Source organism: Dunckerocampus dactyliophorus, chromosome 1 (genome assembly GCF_027744805.1).
Source record: "Dunckerocampus dactyliophorus isolate RoL2022-P2 chromosome 1, RoL_Ddac_1.1, whole genome shotgun sequence".
NCBI classification, from domain to species: Eukaryota; Metazoa; Chordata; class Actinopteri; order Syngnathiformes; family Syngnathidae; genus Dunckerocampus; species Dunckerocampus dactyliophorus.
In genome coordinates, this window is record NC_072819.1 from 20,987,311 (window position 1) to 21,006,017 (window position 18,707).

The 18,707-nt window shown below is 41.1% G+C and overlaps 1 protein-coding gene across 1 annotated transcript in view; it reads left to right on the forward strand.

Moving 5' to 3' along the window:
- The window catches only part of LOC129181963 (ubiquitin carboxyl-terminal hydrolase 19-like), a 33,464-nt gene extending 15,789 nt beyond the window's left edge, over positions 1-17,675 (forward strand). Inside the window, 25 exon segments of the mRNA XM_054777790.1 lie at positions 2,863-2,991; positions 3,069-3,205; positions 3,296-3,856; positions 5,364-5,721; positions 5,789-5,945; positions 6,011-6,082; positions 6,231-6,266; positions 6,268-6,338; positions 6,527-6,765; positions 6,841-7,033; positions 7,172-7,305; positions 7,409-7,567; positions 7,636-7,746; positions 7,830-7,940; positions 8,018-8,119; positions 9,486-9,626; positions 9,708-9,826; positions 9,911-10,054; positions 10,292-10,671; positions 10,751-10,861; positions 10,946-11,162; positions 11,528-11,680; positions 11,747-11,913; positions 11,991-12,166; positions 15,075-17,675. Coding sequence (XP_054633765.1) covers positions 2,863-2,991; positions 3,069-3,205; positions 3,296-3,856; positions 5,364-5,721; positions 5,789-5,945; positions 6,011-6,082; positions 6,231-6,266; positions 6,268-6,338; positions 6,527-6,765; positions 6,841-7,033; positions 7,172-7,305; positions 7,409-7,567; positions 7,636-7,746; positions 7,830-7,940; positions 8,018-8,119; positions 9,486-9,626; positions 9,708-9,826; positions 9,911-10,054; positions 10,292-10,671; positions 10,751-10,861; positions 10,946-11,162; positions 11,528-11,680; positions 11,747-11,913; positions 11,991-12,166; positions 15,075-15,356 — 4,460 coding nt within the window. The 3' untranslated portion in view covers positions 15,357-17,675.
- Positions 17,676-18,707: the final 1,032 nt, after the last annotated feature.

The window sequence follows — 18,707 nt, forward strand, 5'->3', positions numbered from 1 at the left end:
AGGACACATTTGTGTAAAAAAAAAAAAAAAAGAATTATTTTATTCTGTAATTTTTAACAAAAAATATGTTCTTGAACAATTCATGTCCCATGTATTTGTATTACCGTAAAGCACCGTGTATAAACCGCACTTTTTTTGCACTGGTAAGAAGCGAAAAATCGGGGTTCGGTTAAACACGATGACAAGTCTGTGACCAGACGCAGAAATTGACGAGAAGCCCATTTTAGAATAGCCGTCTGTGGGTCAGACAGTTGCTTTGACTTTAGCGCCCTCTGCTGTACAGTTGCTGAAAATGCTTGTGTATGCAACTAACTTATCTGACAGCTGTCTGTATTTTCACACAGTGAAATGATCTCTATATACACTGAAGCTAACCTAAGCTTCCATTAAAACATTGCAGATGATGTAAAATACAATACGTTGGCGTTTATTCAAATTCATGCAATAAAATAAAAATAGAGAAAAAGAGAAGCAGTGAAAGATAAGATATCAAAACATCTCTGAAAATTGCAAATTTCTTTATTTTGATTTTTTGTGATTATTATTATTAATCTGTGCTTAGCCATAATATTAAAGATCTAGATGCCGAAATTCAGATTTCTCCTTTCTTCTTCTTTTTGAAATTGCTTAGTACCTTTACGCATGTTGATTTGAGATGAAAGAGTTGGCAAGCATTTATGAACTAAAAAAATTTTTTCCCCCGCCGTGAGCCTGAAAATGGGGGTGCGGTTAATACACTGGTGCGGTTTATACACGGTGCTTTACGGTACGCTAAATCAAGCATCAAATTAAATTCAGGGTTGCGTCAGATAGTACAACATTTGTTTACACAATTAAAGGGAAAAAAAACAGTCGCATTGGTTGGCCCTGCCAAGGTGTCCCTTATTTATTTTTGCGGAGGTTGGCAACTATACCAGTTAATTTGATGATTTTATTTTATTGTTATTGAACATTTTTGGTTACTGACAAACTTCTGTGGGGCAAGATAATAACAATTTATATTGTACACCAAAATTACAGTATACTACAAAAGGAAAAAAAAAATCACTTTTGTTGGCAGCGATTTAGACATTACTGGTTGTGTGTTGAGTTATTTTGAGGGGACATCAAATACACACCGGTATAGAAGCTGTACACTGACTACATAAGTGTTGTTTCTTTAGTGTTGTCCCATGAAAAGATAAGATACAACATTTTTGTCCCCTAGGCGAGGCGTGACAGAAAATAATTGAGAACCACTGCATTACAGTAACACCACTGACACCGTGACTAGTGTAGAATACGTCAACATCTTTGAATGCGTCTTTTGAATGCCTTATATTTGTATTTCAGTTCATTTCAGGGTTTCCCCAAGGTTTTTTTTAGCTGTGGTGGTGTTCTACATGGGAGGCCACTGTTTCATCTACATTTTTTAATGTTATTATGACAAATAGCAATATTTTTATGACGTATTTATTTATTACTTATTTATTTAACTTTTTTCAACAACCAGCAGAACATGAACCGAGAATGTTGCAAAACTGTTCAATGGCAAAGTTGCTGAGAGTACTTAAAGTGAGAGGCTAAAATGCCCAGCATATTTTTGTTACCTAATCTATTTAGTCCAATAGTACTATGTGACTAATACAAAAGTACAAAATTTTGTACTCTTTGATGAAAACCTAAATTTAATTTGATGCCTGTTTGAGAGTAGTATGAATACACGAGAAATGAATTGTTCAATAATGTTTTTTTTTGTTCAAATTTAACAAAATAATCTAAATATTTTTGTTATAAAAATCTGTCCTGTATAAAGATTATAAATTCAGAGTCCAGGGTTATGATATCACAGGTATATCTGACTTGCAGCACCATTGAAAGCTACTTTGACAAAAGGAAAGGAGAGGTAAGCTATTTGTGTTTTATGTGACTACCAACAATTAAATTGTACTTTATTTACAAAGTACATCTCCACTCAGTGTGTTCATTTGTCATTAAATACAGGTGTCATGTTTGAATAGAACACTTACAAAAATACTAAGAGATGAAACAAATATTCTCTGGTGAACTACTCAACATCGGCTGGTGAGCTACTGCTAGCATAGGAGCTACCTGTTGGAGACCCCCTGCATCACTGTCTAAAGCTGGACACACTACGATTTTTTTGTTGAACAACTTAGACACACATCTATTGTTTTGAAAACTAACCATAAGTATTACAATGATAACAAGAGAGCAAAATTGTTAAGTGACACTTTATAAAAGTAAGTTAGAATGTACCCAAAGAACGTGATAGCCACTTGTAGCTCGCCCGTGGGACAAAAAATGATCTAACTAGCTGCCGTCAGAGAGGCCATGAGAGCCAGGCAAAATGTGTAAACAAAGATGCCAGAAAGTCGAATGAGATTGAAATTTGAGCGATTACACACACTGGCATAGATAGGCTTAGCCCGTGACAACCTATTGTCAATTGACTGCACATTTTACCGACTATTTTTCATTTTCTCGATAATAAGAAACAAATTGAACGTGAACACAAGACGGTCATGTAATTTTATCTGGTCGCACATACGCAAGTGCAACAGGGCAGACATGAGATTCTGGTGCATGTTTATCAAAATAAAGCTTAGTGAAAAATGTTTGTGATATTTTAAATTGTTTTCAAACTAACTGTGGTCAATATGTGCGTAAATAATAATCTATATATTTATCTATATAGCATATATATCCATTCATACACTATATTACTTAACATTGTTTTCAAGTTAAAACAATTTTTAAGGTGTGGCAACTTTTATTTTGTCGTGGCAGTGTGCCACAAAGTACGCATACGTTATGGCTCTTTCCCCCCCAAAATATGTTGATTGTGGTTTTGTTTTATAGATGTGTTTGTGGACTGGAAACAAAATGCCAGTGAAGTGATCATCAGGCTGCGTTGTGGCGAAGGTGTGCAGAGGATAGAGGATGTTACTACAACCTTCACCGATACTCACTGCCATGTGCACTTCCCAGGTAAAGTCATTTTTAAGTCACACGAACAACAAATTGAGTAGGAAAGGAAAGTTAGTCAAAGTAATCTTTATTTTCAGGTGAGCGTCAGTGGTCCTGCTACTTACAGGAGGAAATAGAAGCCTCTTGTAGTAGAGTCCAGTACAAAGAGAAGGGAGGGTTCCTGTTGCTCATTCTTCACAAAAAGATTCCTTTTCACATTTGGCCTTCACTAAAAGTAAGCCAACTAGATATTTGACAAAGATTAACAGCCTCTTATAAGGGAGAAACTCAAGATATATTTTTTTCCTGTTGACTCTGTTTGTAGTCCAACAAGAAGGAGAAAGAGGTTGCACCCGTTGAGACCAAAAATATCACTGAACCAGAGACGAGTCCTGTTGCTTTGGCGTCATCAGAGCATCTCAAGTCCACCTTGCCATCTCAACCTCAGGCGTCCTTCTCCCCTGCACACAGTGCATCACGCTCCAAAGCTGAACGAGGTGTCAAACGGCACCTTAAAAACAAACAGGCGTGTGACAAAACCTCTATGGACTTTGCAGTGGCACCGACAACAGGAGAATCTGGGGATGGCACATGTTCTTCACCTAAAAACGCCTCGGTTAAGAAAGGCAGCCAGCAGTCTTTAGAACCCAGTGCTAAGTGCGCCACTGCACATCCTCCTCGGATCAGCAAGGAGGCCAAGTCTACTACTGACAGGGACACACACTCAGTCCAGACCAGAACCTCAAATGCACACTCGCCGGCTGTGGAGCACTCTCAAACAACACGCAGAGATGAAGACAACAGTGAAGATAGATTAAGTAGCGAGGGATGTGCGAGGGAACAGGGATGTGCTGTTGCTGGTGCCAGCCATCCCACCAAGACTCAGGTGAGTCAAGATGCCAGTTGAATCATCACACCTGGAAACTTATGTTCCCGAGCATGCATGTATTATCTACTGAAAGTGATAATACATAGGCTAATGTCAGGTGTTTTTCACATGTTTATAAAAGGCTTAGCGCATTGAAGATGGATGGATGGATATTCACAAAAACATCTTACCAATATCATAGTCATATTTACTAGCTATTGAAAAGTTCTATCTGCAGCCACTGAGTACTGTATTTACAAACAGCTGAAAAACAAATGCTGAAGCAAATGTTAAAAAGTGAAAAAAAAAGTTGACTATGAACAAAATAAGAAATAACATGCATCACGTTACTAGACTTAACACAAGGGACTAAACTACATTTTATGTTACAATGTAGCTGCCTTCAAAACATGTAATATATCAATTGACAACTAAATACGTTACTTGGAACATTTTCAAAATGGTTTGCATGAAGACATGAACTTGTAAATGTATGAGCCCGTAGAAATCATGCATGGAAGTATGAAGGGAAATGCTGTAGAACAGTCTTAGATAATGGTGGACATGTGAATTAACAGTCACATCTATCGTTGTTTATTCCACGGAGATGCAACGTATACAACATTAAAGCGCTGTAACACGCTCTCTAAAACTAGCCTGAAAACTACAATTTTCTCCTTGACCGGCCCTGACGGCGTGGCACTAAAGTGTAGTGTTTGTTTTTTTTTTTTTTAAACAAAGTCACAGCATACCATTGTGTAAAAAAAAAAAAAAAAAAAAAATGTAGTTTCTTTTCGCGTTTCAGTAGTTGTCTCTTCCTACTGCGGACTGTGTGAGACAGAGCGACAGAGGGAGAGCTCTACTCTGTCTGGGGGGGGGCAGGTACAGGGAGCAGACAAAGGGACACTGGGAGGGAGCGACTGAATCGCTCGAGAGAAAAAAGTTACATATCGGCTACATTTTCACCAATATCGATTAATCGGTGGTATGGCCCGCCAATATATTGGTCGAGTTCTAAATTTTAGCAGTAACGATAGCCATTGAGGCAGCAGTGGTGATCAAGATCCTGCTGTAAATGACGATGATGGTGGCTGGGTTTGCTTGGGAAATGAGGAAGAGTATCACAATTTGATCAGACATTTTGATGAGCCTGTTAATAAGCTGGTATCGTGGAGACAGGGATCTGACAAATTCTCTGACTGGTGATATCATAATATGTACATTAGATGAGTAAATTTACTCCCATCACAAACTTTGGGTAATACTGATAATTTTTATGATTTACAGCATGCCTTTATCTTTGACCACTTTCAGGGTACAACCTTTTGATAGTAATGTCCAAACTGAAGAACTAATTATAGTCTGTTTTTATTGAACAACTACTGACAAAAGGGCAATAATTACACTTTTCATTCTAGTCAATCCTGGGAGGTGCCAATAGCTTGAGTTATATTGTGTACTGTAAACTGCAGTTTGATATGCAAGCTGTAGCTAATTATTGCACTCCTTGTGTTTTTCTATTTAGGTGACAGAGAAACAAGACTCACCAGTCACATGGGGTCAGTCCAGAACTGGGGATGCTGAAAAGCAACCAGGAGCACCTCCTGTAAGCACAAGTGACTCCCTCAAAACTTTGGCCTCAAACAACCCTGCGGACCCTCCAGAAAGTAGCATGGACATAAGTGGCTCCGGGCCACAGACAAAGTCTGTAGAGCAAGAATCAGTGCAGGATACTAAAACCCACCAGCTGAGCGGAGCAGAGTCATGGCCAGCCAAAGAAGAGCCATCCGAAGCGAGTCTGGCCAAGATGCAAGGCAGTTGTGATGGAGAAGAGAAGCGCGACCAGTCCAAAGAGGAGCCACTCATAATAAAGCCACAGGAAGGTTAGTCTTGGCAATGTCTCTCAGTCCTGAAAATGATTTTAATGATATACGTATTAACTTGCCACAGCGCTAGAGCCGTTGGTGAACGTGGAATTTGTGAAGAACGACTCATACGAGAAAGGCACAGACTTGATGGTGGTTAACGTCTACATGAAGGGCATCTGCAGGAGCACAGCTCGTGTCATTTTCAGGGAGCAGGACTTCACTCTCATCTTCCAGACAAGGTACTGGATTGAAACCTTAAAAAAACGCAGCCAGTGACAAAGCTACTCTTGTCTTCCTTTTCTAGTGATGCTAATTTTCTTCGGCTTCACCCAGACTACGGACCAAACACAATCTTCAAGTGGCAAGTGAAACTCAGGTAAATATGTAATTTGTCCAAAACAACTGTAGCCACAAAGCCCCCTGCTGATGAAAGCATATTTTACATGCTGGAGGTAAGAGACTGCTTGACGCTTCTGTCTTTCAATCTGACCTGTCCTTGTGTGTCTGTCTTGTGCTTGCTGCAGGAACCTGATACAGCCTGAGCTGTGCAGCTACTCCTTCACGAGTGGACGTGACCCTGAAGAAGAGACACAGCCAACGCTGGGAAGGTCTAGAGGCCCCTGCCACACAAGGTCTGCTGCCAGGCTTCTACTTGTGGAAATGTAGCTTTTTTGATGAGATGTTGACTGTCTTAGATAAGAAAAGTAATATGAGCAGTAAACTCACATTGTGGCTTTATGTGGCTGCATGGAAAAAAAAAAAACCTTGATTCACTATCCTCTCCTCCTCTCACCACAAGGTCCATTCTCCTCTGTTTAAGGTGCAGTGGGTGGCGCCAAGGTGGCTGTGCCCTCGAGCCCCGCCTGTATGGAAAAGAGCCAACCAGGCAGCAGCCAGCACAGCCTACCAGCCAAGGAGGAGCCTCCCAGGGTTGGTGAGGAGAAACCGAAGGCCCCCAAAGCGCCACCCAGAGTAGAGGACAGCGGTCTGGAAACTGTGGCACCTCGTACCGTCTCGGACCATGTCACCATCACCAAGCCAGAGCCCACTGTAACGGCGGTAAGTTGGCAAACGTACAAACTGATGCTGTGGGTGAATTGTTTTTTAATTGTGTCGTTTATTTATGGAAATCAGCCTAAGCCGACTTGCATGGTGCAGCCTATGACCCATGCACCTCCAGCTAGCAATGAGCACCATGAAGAAGAAGAGGAGAAGAAGGTGTGCTTGCCCGGTTTCACAGGATTGGTCAACCTCGGGAATACTTGCTTCATGAACAGCGTCATCCAATCCCTGTCCAACACCAGAGAGCTCAGGGATTACTTTCATGGTACTTTGATGACACTCTTTAACTGAAGACACACAGAGGAGACCTTCTTTTTGTCACTTCATACTCAATATTTACTGTAATCTCACCACAATGTTTTGTCCAAAAAGAAAGTATTTTATTCCCTTTGGTTTCATATAGATCGAGGATTTGAAGCAGAAATTAACTGCAGTAATCCGCTAGGAACAGGAGGCAGGCTAGCCATTGGCTTTGCTGTGTTGCTTCGGGCACTGTGGAAAGGCACGCACCATGCCTTCCAACCCTCAAAGTTGAAGGTACCATATCATCTATAGTAAATTCACAAGTGCATAATCTTGCATGAGCTTGCCAAATCAACATCATCATTGTCATCCTCTGCTTTGGCCATGCTCTACGTAGGCAATTGTGGCCAGTAAAGCCAGTCAGTTCACTGGCTATGCCCAGCATGATGCCCAGGAGTTCATGGCCTTTTTGCTTGACGGCCTCCATGAGGACTTGAACCGCATTCAGAATAAACCATACACGGAGACGGTGGACTCTGACGGTCGCTTGGATGAGGTAATGCATCAGGAAGTCGTCCTTTTTTGCTCAAACTCGGCATACCATTGCTGTTGCGTTCCTTGCAGGTAGTGGCAGAGGAGGCGTGGCAGAGGCACAAGATGAGAAATGACTCATTCATCGTGGATCTCTTCCAAGGCCAGTTCAAATCCAAGCTTGTTTGCCCCACATGTTCCAAGGTAATGCCATGGTACTTTTTACATTATACTTTGAAGGAAGCAATCACTCTTCAGTAATCATGTCTTCTCTTCTCATTCTTTAGGTGTCTATAACCTTTGACCCCTTCCTCTACCTGCCAGTCCCTTTGCCACAGAAACAAAAGGTGCTGTCTGTTTTTTACTTTGCCAAGGAGCCGCATAAAAAACCCATAAAGGTGAGAATAGAAAATAACTATGCCAAACGATCCCAGCAAAGGACATTTCTTGAATACATTTTGCATGACTGTGTCAGTTTTTGGTGAGTGTGAGCAAGGAGAACTCCAGCACTGCAGAAGTCCTTGAATCCATCTCCAGGAGTGTTAGAGTCAAGCCTGAGAACCTCCGACTGGCAGAGGTTAGGTCTCTTACATTAGGGGTACATTAGGGGTGTCCAAAGTCCTGGGGCAATTGTCGCAGCTCGCTGTTAATTGGGCCTTGGCATACTGTAAAATGTAAATTAATTCATTATTATTAATTCATTTTATATATATATATATATATATATATATATATATATATATATATATATATATATATATATATATATATATACACACACACACACACACACACACACACACACACACACACACACACACACACACACACACACACACACATTCTGGCCAACACGTCCTGTGCATGCATTTTCTTAAGTGAAACCTTTTTATTAAGGGAGAAAAAAACAAACCTACATGAACCTGTGTGAAAAGGTTATGAAATCATTTCTAAAGCTTTGGGACTTCAGCGAACCACAGTGAGAGCCATTATCCAAAGAACTGCAAGCCTCACTTGCCTCAGTTAAGGTCAGTGTTCATGACTCCACCATAACAAAGACACTGGGCATAAACGGTCTGCATGACAGAGTTCCAAGACGAAAACCACTGCTGAACAAAAAGAACATTAAATCTCGTCTCAGTTTTGCAAGAAAACATCTTGATGGATCCCCAAGACTTTTGGGAAAATACTCCCTGGTCTGACGAAACCAAAGTTTAACTTCTTGGAAGGCGTGTGTTTCATTACATCTGGCATAAAAGTAACACCGCATTTCAGAAAAAGAACATCATACCAACAGTAAAATATGGTGGTGGTAGTGTGATGGTCTGTGGCTGTTTGCTGCTTCAGGACTTGGAGGACTTGCTGTGATAAACGGAACCACGAATTCTGCTGTCTACCCCAAAATCCTGAAGGATAATGTCCAGCCATCTGTTTGTGAACTCAAACTTACAGAAAACTTGGGTTCTGCAGCAGGACAATGATCCAAAACATACCAGCAAGTCCAACTCTGAATGGCTGAAAAAAAACAAAAGACTTTGGAGTGGCTGAGTCAAGTCCTCACCTGAATCCTTTTGCGATGCTGTGGCATGACCATGAAAGCCAGTTCATGCTGGAAAACCCTCCAGTGTGGCTGAATTACAACAATTCTGCAAAGATGAGTGAGCCGCAATTCCTCTGCATCGCTGTAAGAGACTCATTGCAAGTTATTGCAAACGCTTGATTGCAGTTGTTGCTACTAACGGTGGCCCAACCAATTAGGTTTAGGGGGCACACAGGGCCATGTTTGCATTTTTTCCTCCCTTAATAATAAAAAGTTTCATTTAGAAACACAAATCAATTTTTTTCTGTATGATGCTTGGACACCCCATTTTTCATATTCCAACTTTGGTACTGTGTAATAGGTTTGTTGCAGGATTGGACTAAGCTTGTTTCCTTGGACTTAGGTGGCAAAGAACAGCTTCCAGCGCATGTTTCTACCCTCCCATTCACTCGACACTGTGTCGTCCTCGGACATGTTGTTCTGCTTTGAGGTGCTTTCCAAAGATATGGCCAAGGAGAGAGTTTTTTTGCTTCGAGTGCAGCAGGTAACAAAACACATTTTGATTGAAAGATTATTTTCTGTTTCAAAAGGTAAAAGGATCATTTTTTGCCCCACCCCCACACAGAGACTGCAAGTCCCTAATATCCCCATCTCAAAGTGTGCCTCCTGCCTTAAACCCCCAGTGTCTGAGGAAGACAAGCTGAAGCGATGTACTCGCTGCTATCGCGCAGGCTACTGCAATCAGTGAGTTGTATGCCACATCATGCCATAAATGTCCCATGAGAATTAAATTTTCTAATCCCATTGTCCTATTCTTTATCATCCCAGACAGTGTCAGAGGACCCATTGGCCCAATCACAAAGGTGTGTGTCGACCCAACACTGAAAATGTGGGTCTGCCTTTCCTGGTTAGTGTACCAGAGTCCCGACTATCCTACAGCCGCCTCACTCAACTCCTGCATGGTTACTCCAGGTACTGCAATTTACCAAGTTGACTGTGTAATAGAGCACTCTCAATAATGCTTTCATTCCCTTGTGTATTGGAAATGAATTTGCAAGAGAAAATGTAAATGTAAAAAAACAGATGTCTGGTGGGATGCGTTATAGTCATCTCCAATTGTGCATTACGCTTTGCTTATTATATAGCCAATTGTTAAAGTTTGCGTCCTAATTTCACTGAATCTACTGTTATGCCATCCACCTTGTACAGGTTTTCCGTCAACGTATTCCAGCCTCCTTTCCAGTCAGGCAGGACATCCCCCGAACCATCTCCCATACTCCTGATGCCACCGGCAGGCTCTCTGTGTTCAGGAGATGAAGCCACGGGTAGTAGTAGTAATGTTACTGTAGAAGCAAGTGACTGTGGACCCAACTGTGGCACTCCATTGCTGGACTCCCCGACAGAGCACATACGAACCTCACCTCTCACCTATGGGGACACTGCTTCCCTTGCTTCCTCCAAGACTTCTCTCTCAACAACACAGACGTCAGACTCTGGATTCTCTGAGTCCATCTCCTCTACTTCCTGCTGCTCTCTGGACACCCATGTGGAAAAAGAAACATCTTGTGAGAAGGCAGTACGGCCCGAAGGTAATGGATGTTATTGTTTTTGTTTAACAAATCTGTATTGATTTTCCCTTTCCTTCCTTTTGTTGTTTCCTTTTTCTAGCTGCAGTAACAGGGTATCAGCAACCCAATGAGACATCTTCAGGGCATGCTGGTCAGTTCTACATAGCTGTGCTGGATTCAAACAACAAGGAGCAAAGGCTGGATGAAAAAGGTAGAAACTTACTTTGAATAGTCTGGATTCTGTCTGTTGTCCACAGCTTATATTCTCCCCTACCCTACCCAATCACCTCTGCAGAAGACATGCAGGTCGACCTTCCGGAAGACGCAACGCTGGACCTAGTGTGGAAGAACAACGAGCGACTGAAGGAGTATGTCCTGGTGAGCTCCAAGGATCTGGAGTACGAGGAGGATCCAGGATCTCTGAGCGAGACTGCCCGAGCAGGACATTTCACCCTGGAGCAGTGTCTCAACCTCTTCACCAAGCCAGAGGTGCTGGCTCCAGAAGAGGCATGGTAGGGCTCTCATATTGTAATTACCTCATTGAGGTGTGTAACATCATGGCAAGTTCTTGTGCTCACTATACATGGTCAAAGCACTCATCAAAATACTTTGTTTCTGCCTTTTAAGTCCATTCAATATTATTTGCAGTATATAGTATCACTTCACAACAGCAGTTATCCACAAGGCACCTTACACATGTAGTAGGTCTAGAACCACACACCTTATACACTGAAGAAAGCCAGCTGAACCCGTCATGAGCAAGCACTTTGGTGACAGTGGCATAGAAAGTCCTTGATTTTTCTTTTTGTTTTTGTTATTTTAGAGATTTTGGGTGATATATGTAAGCGGAATGATGCACTTTTTCCCTCACCTAAAGGTACTGTCCAAAGTGCCAACAGCACCGTGAGGCCTCCAAGCAGCTGCTGCTGTGGCGTCTTCCCAACATTTTGATCATCCAGCTCAAACGCTTCAGCTTTAGGAACTTCATCTGGAGGGACAAGATCAACGACATGGTGGACTTTCCTGTCAGGTGAATGACTGATTAAACACTTATCCTGCATACAACTTTGATTCATTTCCTCATTTTGTCTTGTAGGAATCTAGATCTGAGTAAGTTCTGCATTGGCCAGAAGGATGAAGTGCAGCAGCCACCTATCTATGACTTGTATGCGGTCATCAACCACTACGGGGGGATGATTGGTGGCCACTACACTGCCTATGCTCGACTGCCAAGTGACAAAAACAGCCAGCGCAGTGATGTTGGTGAGTTCATCTGACGTAGCACTTAATTTCCGCTCTTGTGTTCTTTTGTTTTAAATCTAACGTTTATCTTCCAACAGGCTGGCGTCTGTTTGACGACAGCACCGTCACAATGGTGGAGGAGAGCCAGGTGGTGACGCGCTATGCCTACGTCCTTTTCTACCGACGACGGAATTCGCCTGTGGAGAGGCCGCCACGCTTCCTCAGGCCAGTCGGAGCAGAGTCCCCAACTTCCATGGGAGCTACTGCCAGTCAGGTGAGAGTGGTAAATTGAGCTACCGAAAGCCTGTGGATGATGGGCAAAATTCCATTGCAGTTTTTCTTTTAAGTCAGCCCCGCTTATGTCGACAACTTGTCTATGTTGACCAAGTCAACGGGTACTGGTCCACTGTGTTCTTCTTGTTACTAAAAAAGTGGCTGGATAAGTCGATGTTGACATAACATTTGAGACCTAAAGGTGTAATTTCTATGAAGAGCAGGTCCGTTTTTCTCCACGTGTTGTAGTATTGTTAACTTCATCATTATTGCTAAGCAGTGTGAAACCACAACAGCAACATAACTACTGCCTAGTTACAAAGCATTAAACCATGCATACGGGGATTTCCTGTTCAGTGCAAAGTAAACTACAAAACAAAAATGGCAGCATTAACTTGTATTCTACCACAGCAACTAACAAAATGCACCCATTTAATTTTTGTTTTATCGGTTGTCAGCCATAAGAAGAAACATTTGCACATGTACGAAATCTTTATTGTCATTGTGGTCAATATATATATAATGAAATTACCTCAGCAGCTCTATTACATATGAGTAGTTCTAATATAATAATGATACGATAATAATTTAAGTAAAAAAAGAAACACATCAGTAATGGACATGGAGTAGGGGTAGGATTAAATAAGCTTTCCTTCTACGCACTCCTTTTTGGATATGATGAATTGTGCTTGCGTAAACATGATGTTCATTAATGAAACTTGTCAAGCAAACTTCTTAAAAAATAAAACCATGACCATATGTTCAAAAATACTTCATTATCGCACATTCTCATGTGGCTGGTGAAAGTCACAAGTAAATGTGCAAGCAATGGCTACTTTCGGCCTAGATTTTGCTTATGTTGACAACCACATATGTCGACGTCAGTCAGCCAGTCCAAGGGGCATCGACAAATGGGTTCTACTGTAATATCTATATAAAAACATTAGTGTCCTGTTGATTGAATACATGTTGGCTAGTGCTGTGTTTTGTGTAAAGTTTGGAATGTCTGCTGTGTGGGGTATGTCATGGGTAGAACCTTACTGTAGGAGTCTTTTTACCTCAGCTGAACAAGGTCAGTTCTCAGGTGAAATTCAGCTCATTGATTGCTGCAGCTTTTGTATGTAAAGTATATATTAACCAATGTGCTTGTGGTCTGCTTGTATGTCACTTGCTTCTTGTTACAGAACTACCCCAAAACTGTCCATTATTACGAAATGAAAAGGAATTGACAGTAGGGATGTGCGTAATTAATGGATTTAAGTGGTTTTAATGCATGGGTCTCAAGAAGTGTACGATGCAATATGTACCTTGGTTCATTTTCGGTGAAATGAGGGAACAAAAATGAAAAACATACAACTGATTAGCTACAACCTTTTCAAATAGTGATGTTGAAATTGGAAAAAAAAAAACCTCTGGTGCCTAAAGGGTAACATTCCTTAATGCCGACCAGTCCAGGTTGCACCCCACCTCTCGCACGGAGTCAGCTGGGAGAGGCTCTAGCATACCCCCACAACCCTAGTGAGGATAAGTGGCATAGAAAATGGATGGAAGTTCCTTAATGCTTGAAATGCAGCTTTAATATTTCCAGCTTGTAGCCCCGTTCTTCATCTTCACCGAACAAAGTCAGCACACTGCTTCTGTCTTTTCCACCTGTATTTGTCCATTTACATATGTCCTCTGGAGGCGATGTTTCCAAAACAGGACTTTAACGATGGAAAAGGGTATCTCCGTTCTGGATTCCATTTGTTGCTATTGATAGCCATGACTCCTGCTAGCCAAAGAGCTGGGCTGCATTGTTTTCGTCCACCAGGGCTATGGAGGTGCATCGCAACGCCGAATGCACACTTCCTGACCCTCACTTGAAATGTGTTCCGTGTGGAAAATTGATGCGCAGTTGTACCGAAAAATGAGAATACAATACATGTACTGCTACACCCCTAGTCTCAAATAATGGCATTCTAGTACTTACTTGTTTTTGTGAAATACCCATATAGACGCTTCGAAAGTGAATGGAGTTAGGTTCGCCTTTCTGCTAAAGTTAGCATGTGAATAACTGCATCTGCGGATGCATTAGCTGTTATGCTGTGTGCTTTCATAGATTATGAAATATTCATTTTCTCTCTGTGCTTGCATGGGTTTTCTCCAGGTACTCATGTTTCCTGTAAAAACATGCATGTTAGGTTAATTGGAGACATTAAATTGTCCAGAGGTGTGAGTGCGAATGTTTGGCTATATCAAGGGTGCCCAAAATGCAGCCCGGGGCCCATTTTCAGCCTGCAGGCCCTTGGCATATTCTAAAAATCAAATGAATTCAGGATAACAAATTTTGCTGGACGATAATTGTCCTAAACAACATTATTACACTAATTTGCTTTGTCACCTAGAACACAAAGCCAAGATGTCAATTTGGTTCACATAGTTTAGCATATATTGGCCTACACTAGATTGGTTTTTAGCATCTTTAATGCATCAACTGTATCAAAGTGGCCCCCCATATCCTTCAATTTTTCTGTAGTTGGCCCTCTGTGGAAAACGTTTGGACACCCCTGGTCTCTGTACCCTGTGATTAACTGGCCCGTGACCCGGAACAGAAACGAATCAAGAAGATGGATTTCGGTTGTTACAGTTGGCCTGTGTGAAACTCTGAGCCACAGGTTTCATTATCTCTGTGTTCCCCTTTTCCACCCTTTTACTTTTATTCTTTGCTTTAATCAAGAAAGGTAATGCTTGTGTAGTATGTAGTATTTTCTACTAGCTCAAATTAACAATTGATAATCGAGCATTAACTTTCACAGCCAATCAAGGCCTTTTCTTCAAGTGCACCAAGTCAATGTGTCAAATCATAATGACAGTATTTGTTAGACCACGCCTTTTTCCCAGAAGCTGACACCAGTTTCCGGCAATCGCAGGCTTCTCTAATATGGCGGGAACTGGAGGAAGAAGAGGAAGAGGGGCTTGATGAAGGCCCTCATGGAGTATTCCGCTCTGGTCTGCGGCGGCGGCAGCAACAACAACAAATGCACAGGACAAGAGATGAGGAAAATGAAGACGGAGGAACGGCAGGGTGGCGCAGTCATCGCAGTCCTGACGACGACCGTGTGCGATATTTTGTCTTGGGCACCCTGGCCGCCGTATTTGCCCTCTTGGTCAATTTGCTGTATCCTCTTCTTTACAAAGCAAAGTGGGCCTGACCTGCACCAATCATTGGGTTGAAAGCTTGCTTGCTTTTTACATCAAACAAAGAAGTGAAGTAAACCGTTTAAATTCTGACCCTCGAAACTCTGTTTTCAAGCTAACATTTCCAAGAAGATATCATACGACAGTTGAACAAGAATCCAGGACCTGAACTTGACATCAGCAGATCTCGCCGTTTTTTTTTTTTGTTGTTGTCTTTTGTCTACGTCTGTGCCCTTTCACAATGTTCATGATGAGCCAAAATCCATCTTTCCACCTCATGGTGCAGGGTGGAGCTAAAAGGTCCATCTCTACTGCATCACTGAAACAGAATTCCAACAAATCACCTCCTGACTCGATGGTTGACTTTCGAGGGGTCACAGTACTGTACTCTTCAGAGTGAATTGTTAGTCTATCCCTACTGAGATGGTTCACAAGTCAACCCTTTAATCACTCAGGGAGAACATTTAGTGCATTTGCATTTTTAACATTTGCAGGTTATATCACACTTAATCAGAATGTTTCACTTCTATATATTGGAGTTAAATCAAAGTGTTACTGGTGTATGCAAGTCGAATGTAGTTCAGCAGAAACATAAGAAATTGAGGATTCTAGTAGAAAATGAATGTTTTGGGCAGGTTTTGTCCAAACCAAAGTAGGAGGCCCAAAATGGGTTGTGCATTTGTTTTTATTGTTTTTAAAGCTTATTTTGTTGATTATGGAGTGCGCACTAGGGGTGTAACGGGTCACATGGATGTATTGAACCGTTTCGGTTCTGCGTGTTCGGTTCGGTCCACTTGCGTACCGTTTCGGTTATATTTAATGCTATTTTTCTCATTAAATGTATTACTAGAGTGATCTAAGTGCTTCACGTGGAACTAAAATCCTGTGCGAGTTTCCGCACAGAAGCCTCTGAGTGTCGGACACTACTGACTGAGGGGGAAGAACGCTAGTAACTCGCAGGCGTGACAAATGGCATCATGTCAAATGCAAGCGAGAAGCCTGAGCCGGAAGACCCTCCCATCTCACTATGGTCTCCTTTTTCGGAATCATTTGGCTTCCCTGTTAAAATTACGGATGGACAAAGGCAAGTGAATAAATCAAAAGTTGTGTGTTGACATTGTTCCACAGATATCGGGTATGCTGCAGGAAACACGTTCTTGAGAGTGCTGGATTTAAGTACAGTCATGGAACAAATGATTAGCCCACCCTTGTTTCTTCAGTTTCTTGTTCATTTTAATGCCTGATACAACTAAAGGTACCTTTTGTTTGGACAAATATGACAGTGACAACAAAAATAGCTCACAAAATTTTAATTTTTTTGGCAGTACAAGAAAACCATGGAAGTTGCTAGATATCAGCTCTTAAATTAAACTCTTGTGAGCTATATTTGTCGTCATATTTGTCCAAACAAATGTACCTTTAGTTGTACCAGGTATTAAAATGGATCAATAAAATGAAGAAACAAGGGTGGTCTAACCCTTTTTTCCATGTCTATAATGATTAAAGTTCTTGAACCTCGCTACGAAATACCATCACGTCCTCACTTTAGCCAGAAAGTTATACCAGCACTTTATGAAAACGCTTCAAAGTGATGTCGCCAACGAGCTATCACGTGTCTGCTATTTCACTTACGACAGATGGTTAGACTTCACGCACAACAGAGATATTTAACTGCAACTGTGCATTACATTTTGCCACAATGTTAAAATAATTGTTTAAGTACAACTCTTTATTTTATTATTATTTTTCTATTTAAAAAAAAAAAAACTCTGTCTAATTTATTCGAAATATCACCCAAATGGATCGCTTTTATGTACCGGTATTTTAAAAAAAGTTCTGTTTGCATTTTTTTTTTTTAATAGCATTTTAAGTATTTTTTTTTCTGCCTTTCGTACTGAAAAGTAACCGAACTGAGCACGTAAAAAAACTAAACCGAACTGAAATTACATTACACCCCTAGTGCGAACATGTTTTTTTTCGCAAATCGTTTGATGGAATAAATGCAGGTCTGTGTTTGTTATTGTTAGTTTATGTGCAGTATACTTATTGTACATGATATCTTGGGCTAAAAATGGCCTTCTTTAAACTTCAGATGTGTTTAATGTTCACAAGCGACCTATTGGAAATGTTTTATAGTAGAGGTTTTCTAAATGTGGCACAGTTAGCTCCCATCAGAATATAATATGATCCCCCCCTTGCTAGAGCATATTTTGTTTTCTGCTTACACTAAACTGTCACTAATGTCTCTCTGTAAGAACTAAAACTCAGTTCATTTTATCTTTAAACATAAGTTAAAGCCAAGTTAAATTATGAGGGTTTTTTTTTTAATTGTTCTCACACTTTTTCTTTGCCACCTACATTTTCTTCTGTTTTTAAGTGTTTTCTTTTTTTTGTTATTGCTTTTTTTTAAATTGTATTTTGATCATGGATGCCACAGGAGCATGTGTATTAGGCAGTACTCAATTTAATGATGGCCTTGGGTAGAAAATGCAAAGTTATTTGGATCTCTTAAATGTCCTAGTCACAGTTTTTTAAAATAACTAGTTATACTACCAATAGCCTTTAACCTGTTTTTTTTTTGGTAGAAATACAAATGTAAAGTACACAAACCTTGTCTCCTGTGCTGCTGTCGTAGTTGTGATTGTGTAGATAATGCTGGTCTCAGGGATTTCCCTATTGAGTCTAACCTGATTTGCCTTTAAATGTACTCATGCAATTGCATAGTCAACATATGCAAAACCCATGTACCTGTATGTATGTTTGGATGAACACATGCATTGTGTTATATGAAGATACTCCTATATTGAAATATTTCTTCTAATATATGTAAAATTTTGTACCTTGCAGAATAAAATGTCAAAATTTTTCATTTGAATGCATTTGTATTAAGTAAATCCACGTCCTCAACATGTAAGGCGATTTTTAAAACCAACTTGATTTGTCAATACTGGTTTGTTTTACAGGCATCGAGCCAGTCGCTATTCGATACTGACCTGGGCTCTGAAGGACCGCCCACGTTGAACCCCGAGGTACCCTCTGGTGTCTTTGCGCACTCTGGAGATTGTGCAGCGCCATCCTACAGCAACATGGAGGATGTTGACTAATCTGCAACACAAGTGACACAAACAACAGACCACACATTGGTTGTCATTATGTCAACACCTTGATTTGGGCCTTGGAATGACTGTAGTGATCTGGATTGTAGTGCCATCTGCTTCATACTGTCGTGGACAAAAGTGTCAGGACACCTGGCCTGTGCGACCTTGCCAGAGGAACACCTGTAGAGTCCAGAGGTCAGTTTATCAAGGTTTTCTACACCAACCGATTGGGTCTATTTAATGTAAATGATTGGCTCACATAAATAT